The sequence below is a fragment of the Rhamphochromis longiceps genome, linkage group LG7, assembly GCF_057381845.1.
Source record: "Rhamphochromis longiceps isolate RC_006_pf linkage group LG7, R_longiceps_female_GT1.1, whole genome shotgun sequence".
Taxonomy (NCBI): domain Eukaryota; kingdom Metazoa; phylum Chordata; class Actinopteri; order Cichliformes; family Cichlidae; genus Rhamphochromis; species Rhamphochromis longiceps.
Window position 1 is genome coordinate 18,338,301 of NC_140563.1, and position 15,139 is coordinate 18,353,439.

At 40.2% G+C, this 15,139-nt stretch overlaps 1 protein-coding gene across 1 annotated transcript in view; it reads right to left on the minus strand.

Moving 5' to 3' along the window:
- The window catches only part of nell2a (neural EGFL like 2a), an 88,056-nt gene that overhangs the window by 29,644 nt on the left and 43,273 nt on the right, over window positions 1–15,139 (minus strand). Inside the window, exon 13 of the mRNA XM_085412684.1 lies at window positions 7,187–7,312. Coding sequence (XP_085268810.1) covers window positions 7,187–7,312 — 126 coding nt within the window. The remainder of the gene's footprint in view (window positions 1–7,186; window positions 7,313–15,139) is intronic.

The window sequence follows — 15,139 nt, forward strand, 5'->3', positions numbered from 1 at the left end:
GAAAACTTTTAATGGTTGCTAAACGGATAAGTAGTCAACTAAATCTCTCCAAAAGGGTTAAGACTCTTGAAAAACACAAATACAAAGCTTTTAGTGCTAATCTGGAGTAAACCGTTTGGACCGTTTCTTGTTATTTTAAGGATTTGGGGGTAGCTTCAAGCTTGCCAGGGGACGGGAATAAACAAACTTCTCTGAGCTGGTTTCTCAAATATATTTTCTTCAGACATGAAGTAAACTTTTGGAGCGTTCTTTTTTATTTATTTATTTTGCTCAACTTTTGTGCTTTTTTATGCTTGCACTTCGTAAAGACAGTCAAGACTTAAAGACGGCACCTGAAAGGTGAAAGGATCAGAAACCCGAATGCTTGTTGCGGTAGACCTGAGCCGCATCATCCATTTCCCTGCCATCACCCAATCCATTATATCTCCTGAGCAGACCGTGGGCTCTTCCAAATTGAAAGTGACATTGTGATGAGCTCCTCCATCGAGAATATGATGTATGCGTGCAAGTGTGTGTGAGATGGATTGAAGGGCACTTAGTAGGGCCCACTGCACTGCTCCTGTAACACACACACACAACTTTCCTGCTGTTGGGCAGAATTAAAGTCTGCTCATGGGCATATAAAAACAGTAATAGGAGCACAGGAGAGAGGAAAGAGAATTACGTGCTTTTCTTTTTCTTTTTTTCTTGCCAAGGTCACATCTGCCAGAGCAGCAAACACCAAGCTGTCTCTTTGAACACACACACAGGCAGCAGAGCCACCGGGTGTTTGAGGGAATCCAGAATGTGCATCATCACTATGACCCTTGAGTTCTAGTATTGGTTCCTGGTAATTTGGGTTATTTATAAATTTAGGCTTATTACACTCCTGCACTCAGTGTAAGCGACTCCTAATTTAATCACCAACTAAATCCCTAAAATGCGTACGTGTGTGGTAGCGTGAGAGAAGCATTTCCTCGCTGGCTGCTGCTGCTCAGGCTGTAGACAGATAAACAATCAATTATGTACAGCCTGTCACCAGGGATCTCTCTCTAGCTGTCTGTTTCTCCTCCCGCTTGACTCCATCCACCTTCTGCCAAAACAACACCAGTTTCATTGATGTCTGACCTTCCAGCTGCTTTCCCCAAAACAATGTAACCTCCGATTTAATTTTACAATCCCAAGCTTGAAAAGACTACGATCTTATAATGTTTTACAACAAGAAAAACTTCTGTTCCTTTCTCAGTTTGCCTATTTTGGTGACCAAGACGATAAAAAAAAAAGAAAACTAAATGATGAAGAGCCAATATTTATTTGTTCCTCTAATAACTTAAAGCCAGGACTGGAGCACAGTTTTGGGGATTTTTGTACAATATGTTTCCCATTTTGTTTTAACATCTGCACCTGGATGATGTGATGCACAGTCCAGTCAATGATTTTGTACTATTTCTTTACCAGGAAATTTAACACGATGCAAAAAGAAAAAGAAAAAAAAGACCGCAAGCAAAAACAAAATTAAATTGTAATGTAAATCCTTTACTGTGTTTTGAAACTGATTAGGAGAATATTTAAAGGCGAGAGGAATTTAACTAGAAGTGTTTTTATGGTTTTTGTACTTCTTAGCAACTTCTGCAACAAAAACTCTCTAGGGCACCTTTAAAATGCCAAAGACATAACACTGTTCAGACCAGCAGAAATTGAAAACTTTTAAGTCTAAGTGCCCATGGGATCCTGTTGTTCAACCAGAATACAGATGTCCTTTAAAAAGAGGGGAAAAAACCCTCCATGTCAGCTGCAAGACCTTTTGAGTCATCAGATTAAAAGTCATCTTTTCTGATCTCTGCTGTTGACAAACCTCCTGCTCCACCTGTGGCCTTCGTCCATGCCTTACGCCTTGTCTCCCGCCATCCCAGCCCTCAGCCGGTTCCTCAGCCTCAGGGGCCCAGGTCTGGTTATCAGGGGATTAGAACCGGGACACACACTAACTACATAGGCACCTTAGGAACAAGGGGAGGCGTCCACATATACACCTAGCAAAAACACACACCTCAGGACAGCCTTCTTTAATAACGTTTAAACGGAGAGCACAACCAATCCCCTACCTTTCATGGATTAGCTGCTAATCTCACAGAGCCGGGAGCACCTCGGGCACTTTGGGGAAAAGATGAAGAATGGGTGGAGGGGGAGAAAGGAGGCGGAATCTTGACCTTCAAGATGAAGGATACAGTAGCAAAAGAAAGTTGCACATGCTTCTCTCACTGTACCCTCAACCATATAGAGCCTCAGCTTTTGGCTGGACATATTTCATTTAAACAAGTACACAAAGTCCACATGTTCCAGTCCACCCCCAGCTGGGGTCTGAGCCCATCCACCTCCCTCACCGCAGGTGGTTTTCATGTAAAATATGGTCTTCTGTCTGAGCTCGCTGACCCCCTGATAAGCTGAGGATAAATAAAACCACAGTTCCATGCTGGTTCTCTCAGGCCTAAATCTGCAGATCAGCCCTTTAATACACCATCGTGCATATAAACACTGAGCCATGAAATGAGCTAGGGTCAATTTAATCCTCTTTACCAAGGCAGACTGGTTAACATGCAACAGTGTAATGCGTGCAGAAATTCGTCCATCAATGCTGGAACCATTGTTTCTGCTGAGATTGCAATTTGTTAATTGGTGAAAGGCGCCATAAATGATGTAGTCACACATACATCATGCGACAGCTAGTGCGGGGGGGGGCTTTAATCTTTTCTTCCGCAGCTATAATATTTTATGTGTGAGCAACTTAGAGGAATCAGCATTCCCTTTGGACTATTTTCAAACACAAGCAGATGTTCAATTACTAAGAAGCGGTAGATTCCTGCAGCTAGTAACTTAGCATCTTCCTGTTGTTACTGTCAGTTACTGCCACTGCAACTACCAAGGTGGTACTGATCTCAGCACACAGGTATACATTAGGAGAAGTGTGTTTTCTGGCACATATATACTTTCCATTAAGGAATAAAGGCACCTAATTTGACTATAATTTGGCTTACTAATTAGTCTAAGAGGTAAGGTGATACCATACCACTGACTGCACACTGTATCAGACAGTGATAGTAGCTGTGTGGAAGAACACAGTCCAATAAAACTGCAGGGAGATCATGACGGTAATTTGACTGAAGCAAGGGGGAAAAGTCATTACATCAAGCCTTTGCATAAGCCTAGGTTTAATCACACAAATTGACTTTTATAAGGAGGCGCATAGCTGTGTGTTCCACTACAGTGGCTTGAAGGCATTTTAATAGGAGACTACATAAAATATAGTGACACAATTTAATCCATTGGGTTTGTGGAATTAATCTTCATTGTGAATCTGGGGCCTGAGCACACAGTGGAAGAAAGACAAATGGGTAAAACAATATAACTTGCCCACAGCTCAGAAGACTAGAGAAAACACAGTGATTGAAATCACACGAGGTACAGTGGCTGTCTAAAGGTAATGTGGAAAAACGACTGAGTAAGCGAGGATGTTTCTTTCTCTAAATAAATCACAAGCGCACAAGACAAAAAAGATGAATGTGCTTTTGTTGCGGCCGCAAAAATGCTATTCCTCATTCTCAACTTTAACTTGTTTATGCCTGTTTTTAAAAACACTTGGGGGAAAAAAAAGTAACTTTGCTCTGTCATTCCCTGATTTCCATTAATAAAGTAAGAGAGAAACTACAGCTAGGAATGGAACAGGAAATGGGAGGTTTCAAAGTCATCATGTTGCTGAGTCTCACAGCTTTAATTCAAACTCCAATGGCACAGCAGGAAGTCTGCGAGCCTAAATCTGCCAGCTCCTTCGCTGTGCTGCCACTGAGTTCGTTTGCATTGGTGCAAATTGCGTTTTTAATTACAGGCACAGAGGAAATGCAGCATGTTGCCTCCTCTTCGGAAATGATGCGCAGAGGGAGCTACTTAGCATCGTGTATCACAAGCTGCAAACAACTGCTGAGGAATGAGGCAGATCTGCTGCTCATCCCTGATGAATGACATTGTGTCAGTTGCGTAGAAGGACAGGGACATTACATCATAAAAGGATTACTGATTTTTTCCCCCTTTATATTCTATTCTTAAGTGTGGATGTGCACATGGTATTTTAAAAGTGACACATAGAGGTGAGCTTTTACATAATCCATTTAAAATATGACTTCCCATATTCCTGCAGCATTCTTCACATTTGAGTAAATCTCTGACACTGCAGAATCTTTTCACCTCTTTGTCCACTGATTTTTGTTGTTTAATTTTCTTTCAAAGGTTACTGGATACTACATAATATTAATAATAATATATCAGTTGTGCCAAGTGAAATTCATATATATAAATATTTCAGTTGGCTTTCATTATTATGTTATTTTTTGACTGAGTGCAAAAAAAATATTGTACAAATTTGCAAATCTTGATCACATTTGGGAAATTTGCCCCCCTCAGGGTTAAAATACAGAACATTCATTAGATTTAGAAACTGAAAAATTGCCAATAATTTCATGATCTTCAACTGAGTGTACACAGTGCATATCTAGGGAACATCCATGGCTTTGGGGCTAAGACAGTGAGAGCATAAATAATCAATAATAATAATAATCAATAATATTACAAACACTACAAGGCAAGTGGCGGGTTAGCAAACCGAACGGCCTCCTGGTAGGAGCTCCTTCTCTAAAGCACTGCCTTAAGCTTCCATTGTCTGGACCTTGAATCCATAAATGTTGTGTTTTGGCTAAGTACATGTGCAAATGTGGCTTTTTAAAAAATGTAGATAAATTACTCCTTTGTTGTGCTTTTGCACGATGGAATATCAAAATAAAATGATGTGACATGGCTCTATTTCCCTTACATACAACAGTGCATCCATCTAGTAGAAAATGACCAGCTGGTATGACCAGCAGTGCTACACAAAGACATTCTTTCTACATATAATACGGACATATAAGAAAGAATGCAAATCATCCACGCAATCTTTTGAAAATGACTTTGGTTCCAACTTTGATCACGAACAAACGGATCTGCCGCCTCCACGTACAGGTTTGCTGTTTCTCAGGTTCTCTTTGGCGTTTTTCTCCTCACACATATACACATACACAGAGTACATTCACACACCATATGAAGACTGCACACACACATACACACAAAGAAGACAGCCTTCCTCTTTTTTTGCTTAGTGTGAGGATAAAGTCTGAGCCAACTATTGGAATCCTTTAGAAAAAGTTTGGAGTTGTAAATATGTTATATAACAAACAACTGACAGTATAATAGGGTTGAAAGATGGAAAGTTTTTCTATATCATATATATATATATATATATATATATATATATATATATATATATATATATATATATATATATATATATATAACATATATATATATATGTAATTACTTTTGCAGTTTGACAAAGCTGAAGTTTTAACAAAGACAGAATTTGTAATCTCTATTAATTCAAGGCAACTGAAAATTGATTTAACACTTCGTCTCAGCTGTCAGTGTTTTCTTTGCTATCAGCTTGTGCTGACTTATAGTATCAAGCAGTCAGGCTAATACTAAGTGTTCCATGGTTGTGTTCTCTATCACTGTGGGATACAGCTCAGCTAAACTAAAGCAATAATAGGATGCTAACCTCCTTGCGACTAAGTTGGAATTTTATTCACATCTAGTGATTGGCTGCAAGTAATAATGGATTGGATTTATATAGCGCTTTTCAAGGCACCCAAAGCGCTTTACAATGCCACTATTCATTCAGTCTCGCTTTCACACACTGGTGGAGGCAAGCTACGGTTGTAGCCACAGCTGCCCTGGGGCAGACTGACAGAAGCGAGGCTGTCATATCGCGCACATCGGCTCCTCTGGCCAACACCAGTAGGCGGTAGGGAAAAGTGCCTTGCCCAGGACAGAGAACCCGGGGATCGAACCGGGTTGGTAGTTGTGGCAGTAGTTGTGGCAACCAGCTGGTCTCCCAGGGGATGAGGGTGTTGCATGCCTGACCTCTGAGGGACTACTTTCAATTACAAGGCAATTGCTCAGGTTGCTTTGTGGGAGCCAACTGATCTCCAAACCAGTTTGACTTGGATTGACTCAGTCATTCTCAGACAGATTAGCCAGCGTTTGGTAATTGCAAATAATTTCTACTTCATTTGTAAATGTAGACAGATTGCCAACATGTTGCAATCAATCAAAGTCAGTCTGCACTGATAAGCGCAATTCATCTACAATGCATCTGTGGTTGCATGTGGTTGTGGTTGCAACTGGTTACCAGCTGGTAAAATTCTTATACAGTGCATAGGTCATTTTGCTGCAACTATGTCACTATCTTTAGAGGAATTTCAGAATTTTTCAGAACTCACTCTGAATGCAAGTAATCTAAATTTCTGTATATTTAGATAGACACAACACGTCTGTGATTTTTGTTGATTTATCACAGTAAAATGCTTCATCATCACAAACACATTGCATGTAATAGGTAACTTCAGTTCACTCGTAGCAAACTCGTAGCACCAAACTTGATTCAAAGATGGCAGTTGACTGCATGCTGTCTCAACCCTGGTCATGCCGCGGTCTCCAGCCACTGTTTACCATAGTGTGACTGTAGATGTTAAGTGACCAAGGTGTACAAATGAAATTCTGACATTTATCCTTCCACATGCACATCAAGTGGCAGATTTGCAGACACGTGTCTAACCAGCCACCATCTGGGATGTGACAGAAAAAGTTAGAGGAGGCGTAGCGCATGGCAAAGCTTTACAACATGTTTTGCAGGTATTGCTTGATACCTATGTCTTCCTGTCATTACATGATTTTTTTATATTACACAGCTTCCTCATTCTGTCAAACATTGCTGATAACTCACAATGTTTATGTCTGAACTGACTCTTGCTGGCACTGGCTGACTCTTGCTCTTCTATATCTCCAGACTTCTGTGCAGCTTTTGGCTGAAGTACTTATTACGACATAAAATACCATAATACCATCCTCCAGTGCATGACTAAAGATGTTAATGAAATCATTTCTAGCTGGCAGTAACTTGCTGTAAGTATGCAGACAGATTGTTCACGCCCATGCAAAGGCATTATCCTCGTGCATATGATTTGAAGGTCTCATAAATGTCTTCACAAAATAGCTGAAACAGAGAAGTAGAATGAAACCAGAACTTTGTGTACTTGACTGTCAAAAGGCTAGCATACGAACTCACCTGTGCAGGAATAGTCATCGATCCTGATGTAGCCCGTATGGCAGATACACATAAAGGAACCAGGGGTGTTAACGCACATGGTGTTCTCCCTGCAGTAGTGCTTTCCTTCAGCGCACTCATCAATATCTGAAGAGAGGGGGAGAGAGAAAAGCAGAGAAGGGGTGAGAACAAAGCTAAATGAGATGTGGGTTGCTCACTGAGAATTCTTTCAATTGAAAACTAATGAAATTACTGGCCAGATAAAAAAACAAGCAGTTATGTCCCATGCTGAAGGCTGATGGTCTATTGATTACTATTATATGGGGTGTTGTATATTACTATTAATTGTCACTTGAACATAATCATATATTTTTTCTGGACACTTGCTGAAAGAAATCATTTGTTTTTTTTCTTAGGTTTTTCTTAGGTTTGATTTTCAGCATAAAAGAAGCTCATGTACATCGCTGTTAAACTTAGCCTCCTTGCTGTACTTAGGCCTTTAGTAGGCCTAAATACTTTGCACACGTAGAGCCACTGAGAAACGAATTTGAATTCATTAGTGGGAGACAGAGGTCAAGATTGTGATGTAGCATAACTTAAGCAGCAAGGAAGGTGATAAGTAAATATCATTAGCAGACGATTGAAGTTCTTTTTAAGCATATTTTATTGCTGGCATCTCCCTTTTACCATAAAACAATCAATCAGGCATGCAAAAATCCCACTGGCTTTATACAAGACTTTGCCCACACCCGACCTCGTTAATCCCTACCATTGAAACAAAATAGGTCAAACCAAATAATACAATTCTAAACAAAGAACAGGAATAAAGTCATGCATGAAACTGACAAACTCATTTACTCAACTAAATAGTTTGTAAAGTAAAACACTGCATACAATATAACTCAAAAGGCTACTTTAAAGAAAACAAACAATACTATACAAAATGAAAAATCCTCCATTTGGTTACACCCAGTGATGCAATCATTGACCTCATGACCCTATATAAACAGGAAGTAGTGGGCGGCCCTTCCCATACACCTGTCTCACATATAGGACCTGAATGCACAACATGGACACCATGGTAAGTATAACCAAAGCAACATAAAGAAACATCATTTACCAGACATGTGCCTGTAAACAGAAGAGAATTCAGATGATCTGATGGTTAGTAGTGTTTGCTTTAAAACACATGCATGGATGTAAAGGATGTAACTACTGCTACCACAAACAAAACCCGGGATATTGTGTGTTAAGAGAAGTTACACCAACAATGTCTAAATTAAAGCATTATGGCTGACTGTAAAATAACAGAACACAAAATAACAATATATGCAAGTGACAAATAGCAAATGAATTCTGTCCTAGCCACTTTGTCACAAAGATGCAGAGGGTCTATAAGAGGTGGGGATTGAAACACTTAAGATTGCAATGCTCGATTTTCAATCAGTCAAAATGAATCATTGCACAAAGCGGCTTGTCTGCATTTTTCCCACTCACTCAGATGATCTCAGTGCTTTGACCACTTTTTACACAGAACCACTCCACTGGAGAAGTTCATTTAAAAGGTGTGCACATAAACAAATACATTTTTACTCATCCTGTGTGATTAAGCCTCTCCTAAGCTTAGCAGAGATAGTCAAATAACACTGTGTACAAAAAACAATGATAATAACAGTGGGATAACAGCTGCAATGGGAGTGATGTCAATAAAGGACTGTGTATGCAGAGGCTCCACAGAGGTCTAATTGAGCAAAATGAGCAGCACCTGTTAGGGCATAACTTGGCTGTCTAAGCGTTTTAGGTATTTTCTTACAATGCGACCGTATTGCACTGGATTTACATTTCTTATTTGCAACATCGAACCTCTTCACACCAACGGTGAATAAGAATTGTTCTCGTAAATTTGAATGAAACATGTTTCCGTGCTTTCAGGACAGGGACATGATCGCACAGACGAGCATCGTGTCCATGCTTGACTCATTCTCATGCTACTCACTCTACCTCGAACACCTTGATACAGTTTATCATTGTGCTGTGCATTTCATTACAGGGGATAAATTTCACACTCATCACTGTGCAACCTATGAAAAAAGCAGGCTGGCAACAAGAACAGAACCCACACTCTGTCATTTTTATTTATAAAGATCTCCTCCAAAAGCTACCTCGGTATATCAGCACTCCTCAAATTTTAAAGCAACTGCCATCTAGAAAATAATTTAAGACTGTTTAAAAATATATTACAGAGAATTGTACAACTTGAATGATCCATCTCAATGGCTGACATTTAACTTCAAATATCTGCTCTGCCATCAACTCTTGGGCTCTGTGTGGCTTTGTCTGGCTATACATATTATTTGCATTTATCTTTGTTTATTCTTGTTTATGTATTGAATATATATTTGCCATTTTGCTATATCTCTCTATTTTCTAGTCTCAAATAAAGGTTAGTTACACTTTTTCACTGCAACTCAAGATTGCATGATTTTTATTACCTATGCAATTACAAAATTAAATTAAATCTTTAAAATACAGCATGTCTCAATGGGGGGTGGATCATGCTGGATATGTACTGATCCACTGATATGGAGGGGTAATGTGTTAGTGTTAAATATCAACTTTGTACTTGTAGGAATGCTCCTAATGAGACAGCGGATTGTGTTCTGGGGGATCTCCTCCAAAATGTAGACCAGGGCATCACTGAGCTCCTGGACAGCCTGAGGTGCAACTTCACAATGTCCCAGATGTGAACAATTGGATTTAGGTCAGGCAAGCATGGGAACCAGTAATGCAGGGGTGGGGAACTCCAGGCCTCGAGTGCCGGTGTCCTGCAGGTTTTAGATGTGTCCTTGATCCAACACAGCTGATTCAAATGGCTAAATGACCTCCTTAATATGTCTTGAAGTTCTCCAGAGGCCTGGTAAATAACTAATCATTTGATTCAGGTGTGTTGTACCAGGGTGAGATCTAAAACCTGCAGGACACCTGCCCTCAAGGCCTGGAGTTGCCCACTGCTGCAGTAATGGGTATGAGTTCCTGCCTTCTGTATATACTCTCGTGAGCAGCGTTGGGTCCAAGGATTACATCACAATATCTAATGGCAGTCAGGTGCTTTTGCCTAGACTGTTAAGGTCTTGGCTATGCCTCCCCAGATCATCTTAGACCCACAACCCAACTGGTCATGCTAAATGATGTTACAGGCAGCATAACATGGCTCCATGGTATGTCACACGTGCTCAGGGTGATCCTGCTTTCACCTGTGATAAGCACAGGGCACCAGTGGTGGACTTGCCAATTGTGGTATTCTATGGACCCTCTACAGCCCTGTCCAGCTCTCCTAGAGTAATAGCTTGTCTCCTGAAATCTCCTGTATCCTCCTGAGACTGTGCTGGATGACACAGCAAACCTTCTGACAATGGCACGTACTGATATGCCATCCTGGAGGATACTCTGGACTACCTGTGCAAATCTGTAGGCTCCAGGCATCACTTCATGCAGCCAGTAGCGACACTGACCCTAGCCAACTCCAAAAACAGTTAAAAAAAAACAGTCAGAAAAGATGAGGAGGGAAAAATGTCAGTGGCCTCCCGTTTAGGGGGGGTATCTCATTATTGCACCTCTAGTGCACCTTTTGTTCATCTCATTATTACAAAAGTAGCTGAAACTGATTAACACCCCCTGGCCAGATCAGTATTATATAATCCATCATAACCAGTGCAACAGGGTTATTAGGTGTTTTTTTTTTTTTTCAAAACTGAAATGCAGCAGTGGACGTTTAATAGCGCATATCTCTAAGACTACCCCTGGGTGGAGGAGATTCCTTTAAAAAGCTGCTCAGAAGTATCACTGTGGGATTAGGACATCCAAGTCTTACTCTGTCATATGGTCAGTAATACAAAGACCACTTTAGCCTTGGGCATCTGTTATTCCAAGCAGGAAAGGCTTCTTAGCGTTTGGAAGACATTTTCTCATGAGATCAATAGCATATACTGACATAATTTAAGAAGATAAATTTTTCCATAAGGAATGAAAAACAATCATTCCACTGAGCATCATTTACACACAAATGTTTGTGCGTATGGGGTAGAGTATGACGACTTGAGAGCTATTTTTGAGTTAGGTTGACTTAAAGCTGTTGTTATTTTTTATGACCGCAGTCAGCTGGCTATCTAAGATGACGTCCAAGCTTTTATTTGTCAGCCATTTATCTAAATAGAAAGCACTGATTCATCCATTCAGCTCTCTGGAACTCTAGCTACTCTGTCTTAGTTGGATGTGTAAACAATTATTCCCTAACATGTTACCATGACAACTTCATTAACCAATGCCGTGGCTTTGTTTTTGGCGGCTTTATGCTTCATGATAATTAATAGAAGAAACTTTGCTAGTGCAGCTTCAAGATCATAATTTATTAGATTGTCCTTTGTTTTTCCTTCTCACTCTCATGATTCCAATTTTGGATCCATATTAGCTGTTGCTAAGGCAACAGCTATTCCTGGGTTCTAAACTGCATGCCAAACCTTCAGACAGAAGATGCAAAATACTGCCAGGGTAAACAAAATAATCTAGATAATGTGATGCAATCAAATGCAATTCAGTCAAACTGAACAAACTCAGCCATGTTACATCCATCAGGGCTTTATTTCTACTGACAATACAGGTCAATTGAAAACAATTTATGAGAGACAAGTTCTATAGTTCTTGACATTACCAATTTATTATTAATTCTGTGTATTCAGTGTCTATAAGTGAGCAAAAGGATACAAAACCGCTGAATATGTTCTGTGCCAGATGCTGTAGCGAAGAGCACTTCAAATTGAATTTCAATAGATTTGCATTGGCATTCACTCAGCTTGCGTGTCCTTGGGTAGCGCACCGCCCACACCCCGCAAAATAAGAGCTCAACACCTGCCTACAACTGTTGCATTCACATTTACTTGGTGTTCTTCCTTTCACAGTTCCATCAATACTTGCTGCCTTAAGCTATTCAGAGGCTTCCCGGATAAATAAAGCAAGAAGACAATCACAAACCACCTATGAAGGTGCATGCGTCCTTCACTATATGGATGGAGGCCAAACCTTTACTAGCTCTGAAAGAAAAAGGAAAACAAAGGGAGGTGATGAAGGCAGGAAGAAAATGGAAAGCAAAAGAGAAGGTGCAGATAAAAGGGCAGGTTAGTAGAAGAACTGGATTAGAAACAAAGGTACAAGAAGCTATAATGCAGAGCCGATGAGATGAGACAGATAGGGACAAAGAGCGAACGACTGAGATTGAGAAGTGAGAGAGATAAAGAAGATGGTTGGAAGAAAAGAGCAGGTAAACCTGTAGAATAAACATACAGAGTGAGAAAGTTAAAAAAAAAAGTTGTGAAATGGTGTAGTGTGTCTTAGAGAGTGAACAATTGAGACTTTAGATGGCAGAGAAACAGAACTGGAGAGAAGGCACCAAAAGGTATTAACTGAAGAGGCAGTGGAAGAAAAATTCAGTGTGTTCACTATTGCAGCAGTAACCTTGAGCACGGATCTGGTGACAGCTTCCCACTTTCTGATTGGCCGTCCATAGTGCAGCTTTGATTTAGAGCCTATTAAGTATAACCATCCATCCTGCCCCTGGTGACAGCAGTTACGTATGTTAAAACAATATGTTAGGGGGTGAGATGATGAGGGGCATAGTGTGACTGCGTGGGGGAGAGAAACCATCTCCATCTCCATTAATGCACTCCATTTTCCTGATTGGCTTGTCACATGGACATACGTGATGCACTAGGCAAAGAAGGTTGGCCAGGAGTCAGCTGCAGCCTTTATCACTGAACGGAGTGCTCGGGGTCAATCTGTTGCCACACAGCGACTGATGGCTCGAAAGTGGCTGTGCTTTCTTTCTTTTTTTCATCTTTGTATATTCATGCATAACAACTGAATCAATCATAGTCATATCTGAGGAGAAGGAATAGCTTTGCATTGTCTAGACAAGAAATATATCTCCCATGCTTAGAGAAGGATGTGTCTTTTACTTCCTGCTGCCACACAATGAGATAATGTGCAAGTCACTTATTTAGGAAAATATGAACAATAAAAATATACAAAATGTTTTTTGAGTAATATTTGTGCCAGCAAAAAGCAGCAAAATCACCCTGATTGAAGGGTATGTATATATACTGTTACAATATTTATTATGTATATTATGCATCACCAAAATTCAAAATAATGACTTAAGGATGTAAGTAATGGCTGTAAGGAGAAGCTGCAGACATGTGTAAGCATTTGGTTTCAGAGAGCTTCTTCTTTACTGTTCGATCGACAATATATGATGGCTTAAAGAGAAGATGTGTTTTATACAGTCACCACAGACACAGCACTCTGGGTCTGCTGCTCAAACCTTTTGTTTGTGAGAGGCAGCCAATCAGGAAAAAAGATAGCTTAAAAGGAGCTAAAAGAAGAAGAAGCTTGTTTCAGACGATTAATAAACTAAGGGGCTGCACCAAAGCTCACTATAAGGTAAATGTGGATTATTTTGAACTGTGAATCATGCAAAGCTACTCTAGTAGAGTCTAATGTCATGATGTGAAGGTGTGTGTGAAGGGGGTGTGACTAAAGTGCACGTGGTTGATGAGAAATGCTGGGATGAGTGATTGACTTTTCAAAATGCAACTACTATCTCAGTAAAAGATGATGCCTGTGTACCCAAACTTTATATATGTTTATATAAATATAAATGCATTCCAATGCAACTTTCATTTGGATAATGATACCACAAACCTGCTTACTAAGTGCTGTTGTGTTGACATTTAAATATTCCCTCTACTGCTAAGTGATAGCACACAAACAGTTTGTAAATAGGAAATAGCAACTTATCCCTGCTCGCTTGCATAGCATGTAGTTTTTAATAGGGACTACTGTCACTATCTTTGCTTCAAACTGCAGTATAATCAAGATGTAGGAATAGGGAGATAACAATGCTATTTCCTTTGGACATCCAACAAAGGAACCCCATTTCTGTCCCACTCAACTAGGGACTCTCTTCCTCTCCCACTCTTTCTCTTTCTTTTTTGTGTTTTTCATCTGTTCATTCCTTCCTCTAACCAGCTCACTTACTCACGCAGATGGTTTCCAATAAACAGCAGAGGAGCCAGGCTTGCCAAGATGTTGTCTGATATTTCTCAGTAGCCAGTTCCTTTCAAATGTACTACAGTGAAAAGAAAAACCGCTATAGACAACAAGCTGTCCCTGCTGGCCAATCTGTGTTCCACTCAGCAGATTACCTCCACTGTTGGCCTCGGTTCCTCGTGGACGGATGAATGCGTTGGAGAATGTTATAAAAGGCCCGTTTTAGTGTGGGGGGAGTCTCTGTGCATTGTGATGCTGCAAGTTGTATTGGAAGGTGAGCCTGGGAAAAACTAATCAAGAAACGAATTTACTCAAAATAAAGTACTTTTTTGAAACACTGAAGTGAGGTGCTTATAAATCTGTCTGGTTTTTAACTTTTCCAATCTTTAGGGACAATTACTTGCTTTCATTTACACCCGTAGGGAAATCAGAGTGCGAAAGAACAACAGTCAAATGAGTTTCTTGGAAATGGAACAAAGATGATTCGTTTCTGAGCCGGTACCTAAAGATGAACTACAGATCAGCAGAAAACTGTTTTCAGCACATTTTCAACTTGCCAATTTGGACAATCACTCCTAAACAAGCCGGCCTGAAAACACCCAAAACAAATATGCAAAACGTCACTGTCAATTTGGGTAGGAGCGGGAGCCAATTAAGAAGACTGAGTGGAGAGAATACCATTAGGAGGCAACAAGAGTATAAATCATTCTGAGAGTGCAGTCGTCTAAATATCAGACACACTGTAATCAATCACTGTAAATACTTAGAAGCCTACCTGTTTGGGAAGAGCCTCGCTGCAAGTAGAGTTGCCAGAAGGTGTGTGTGTTAGACCATGTGTTTTTGTTCTCTTGTCAGTTTTTGCACACAATCTAC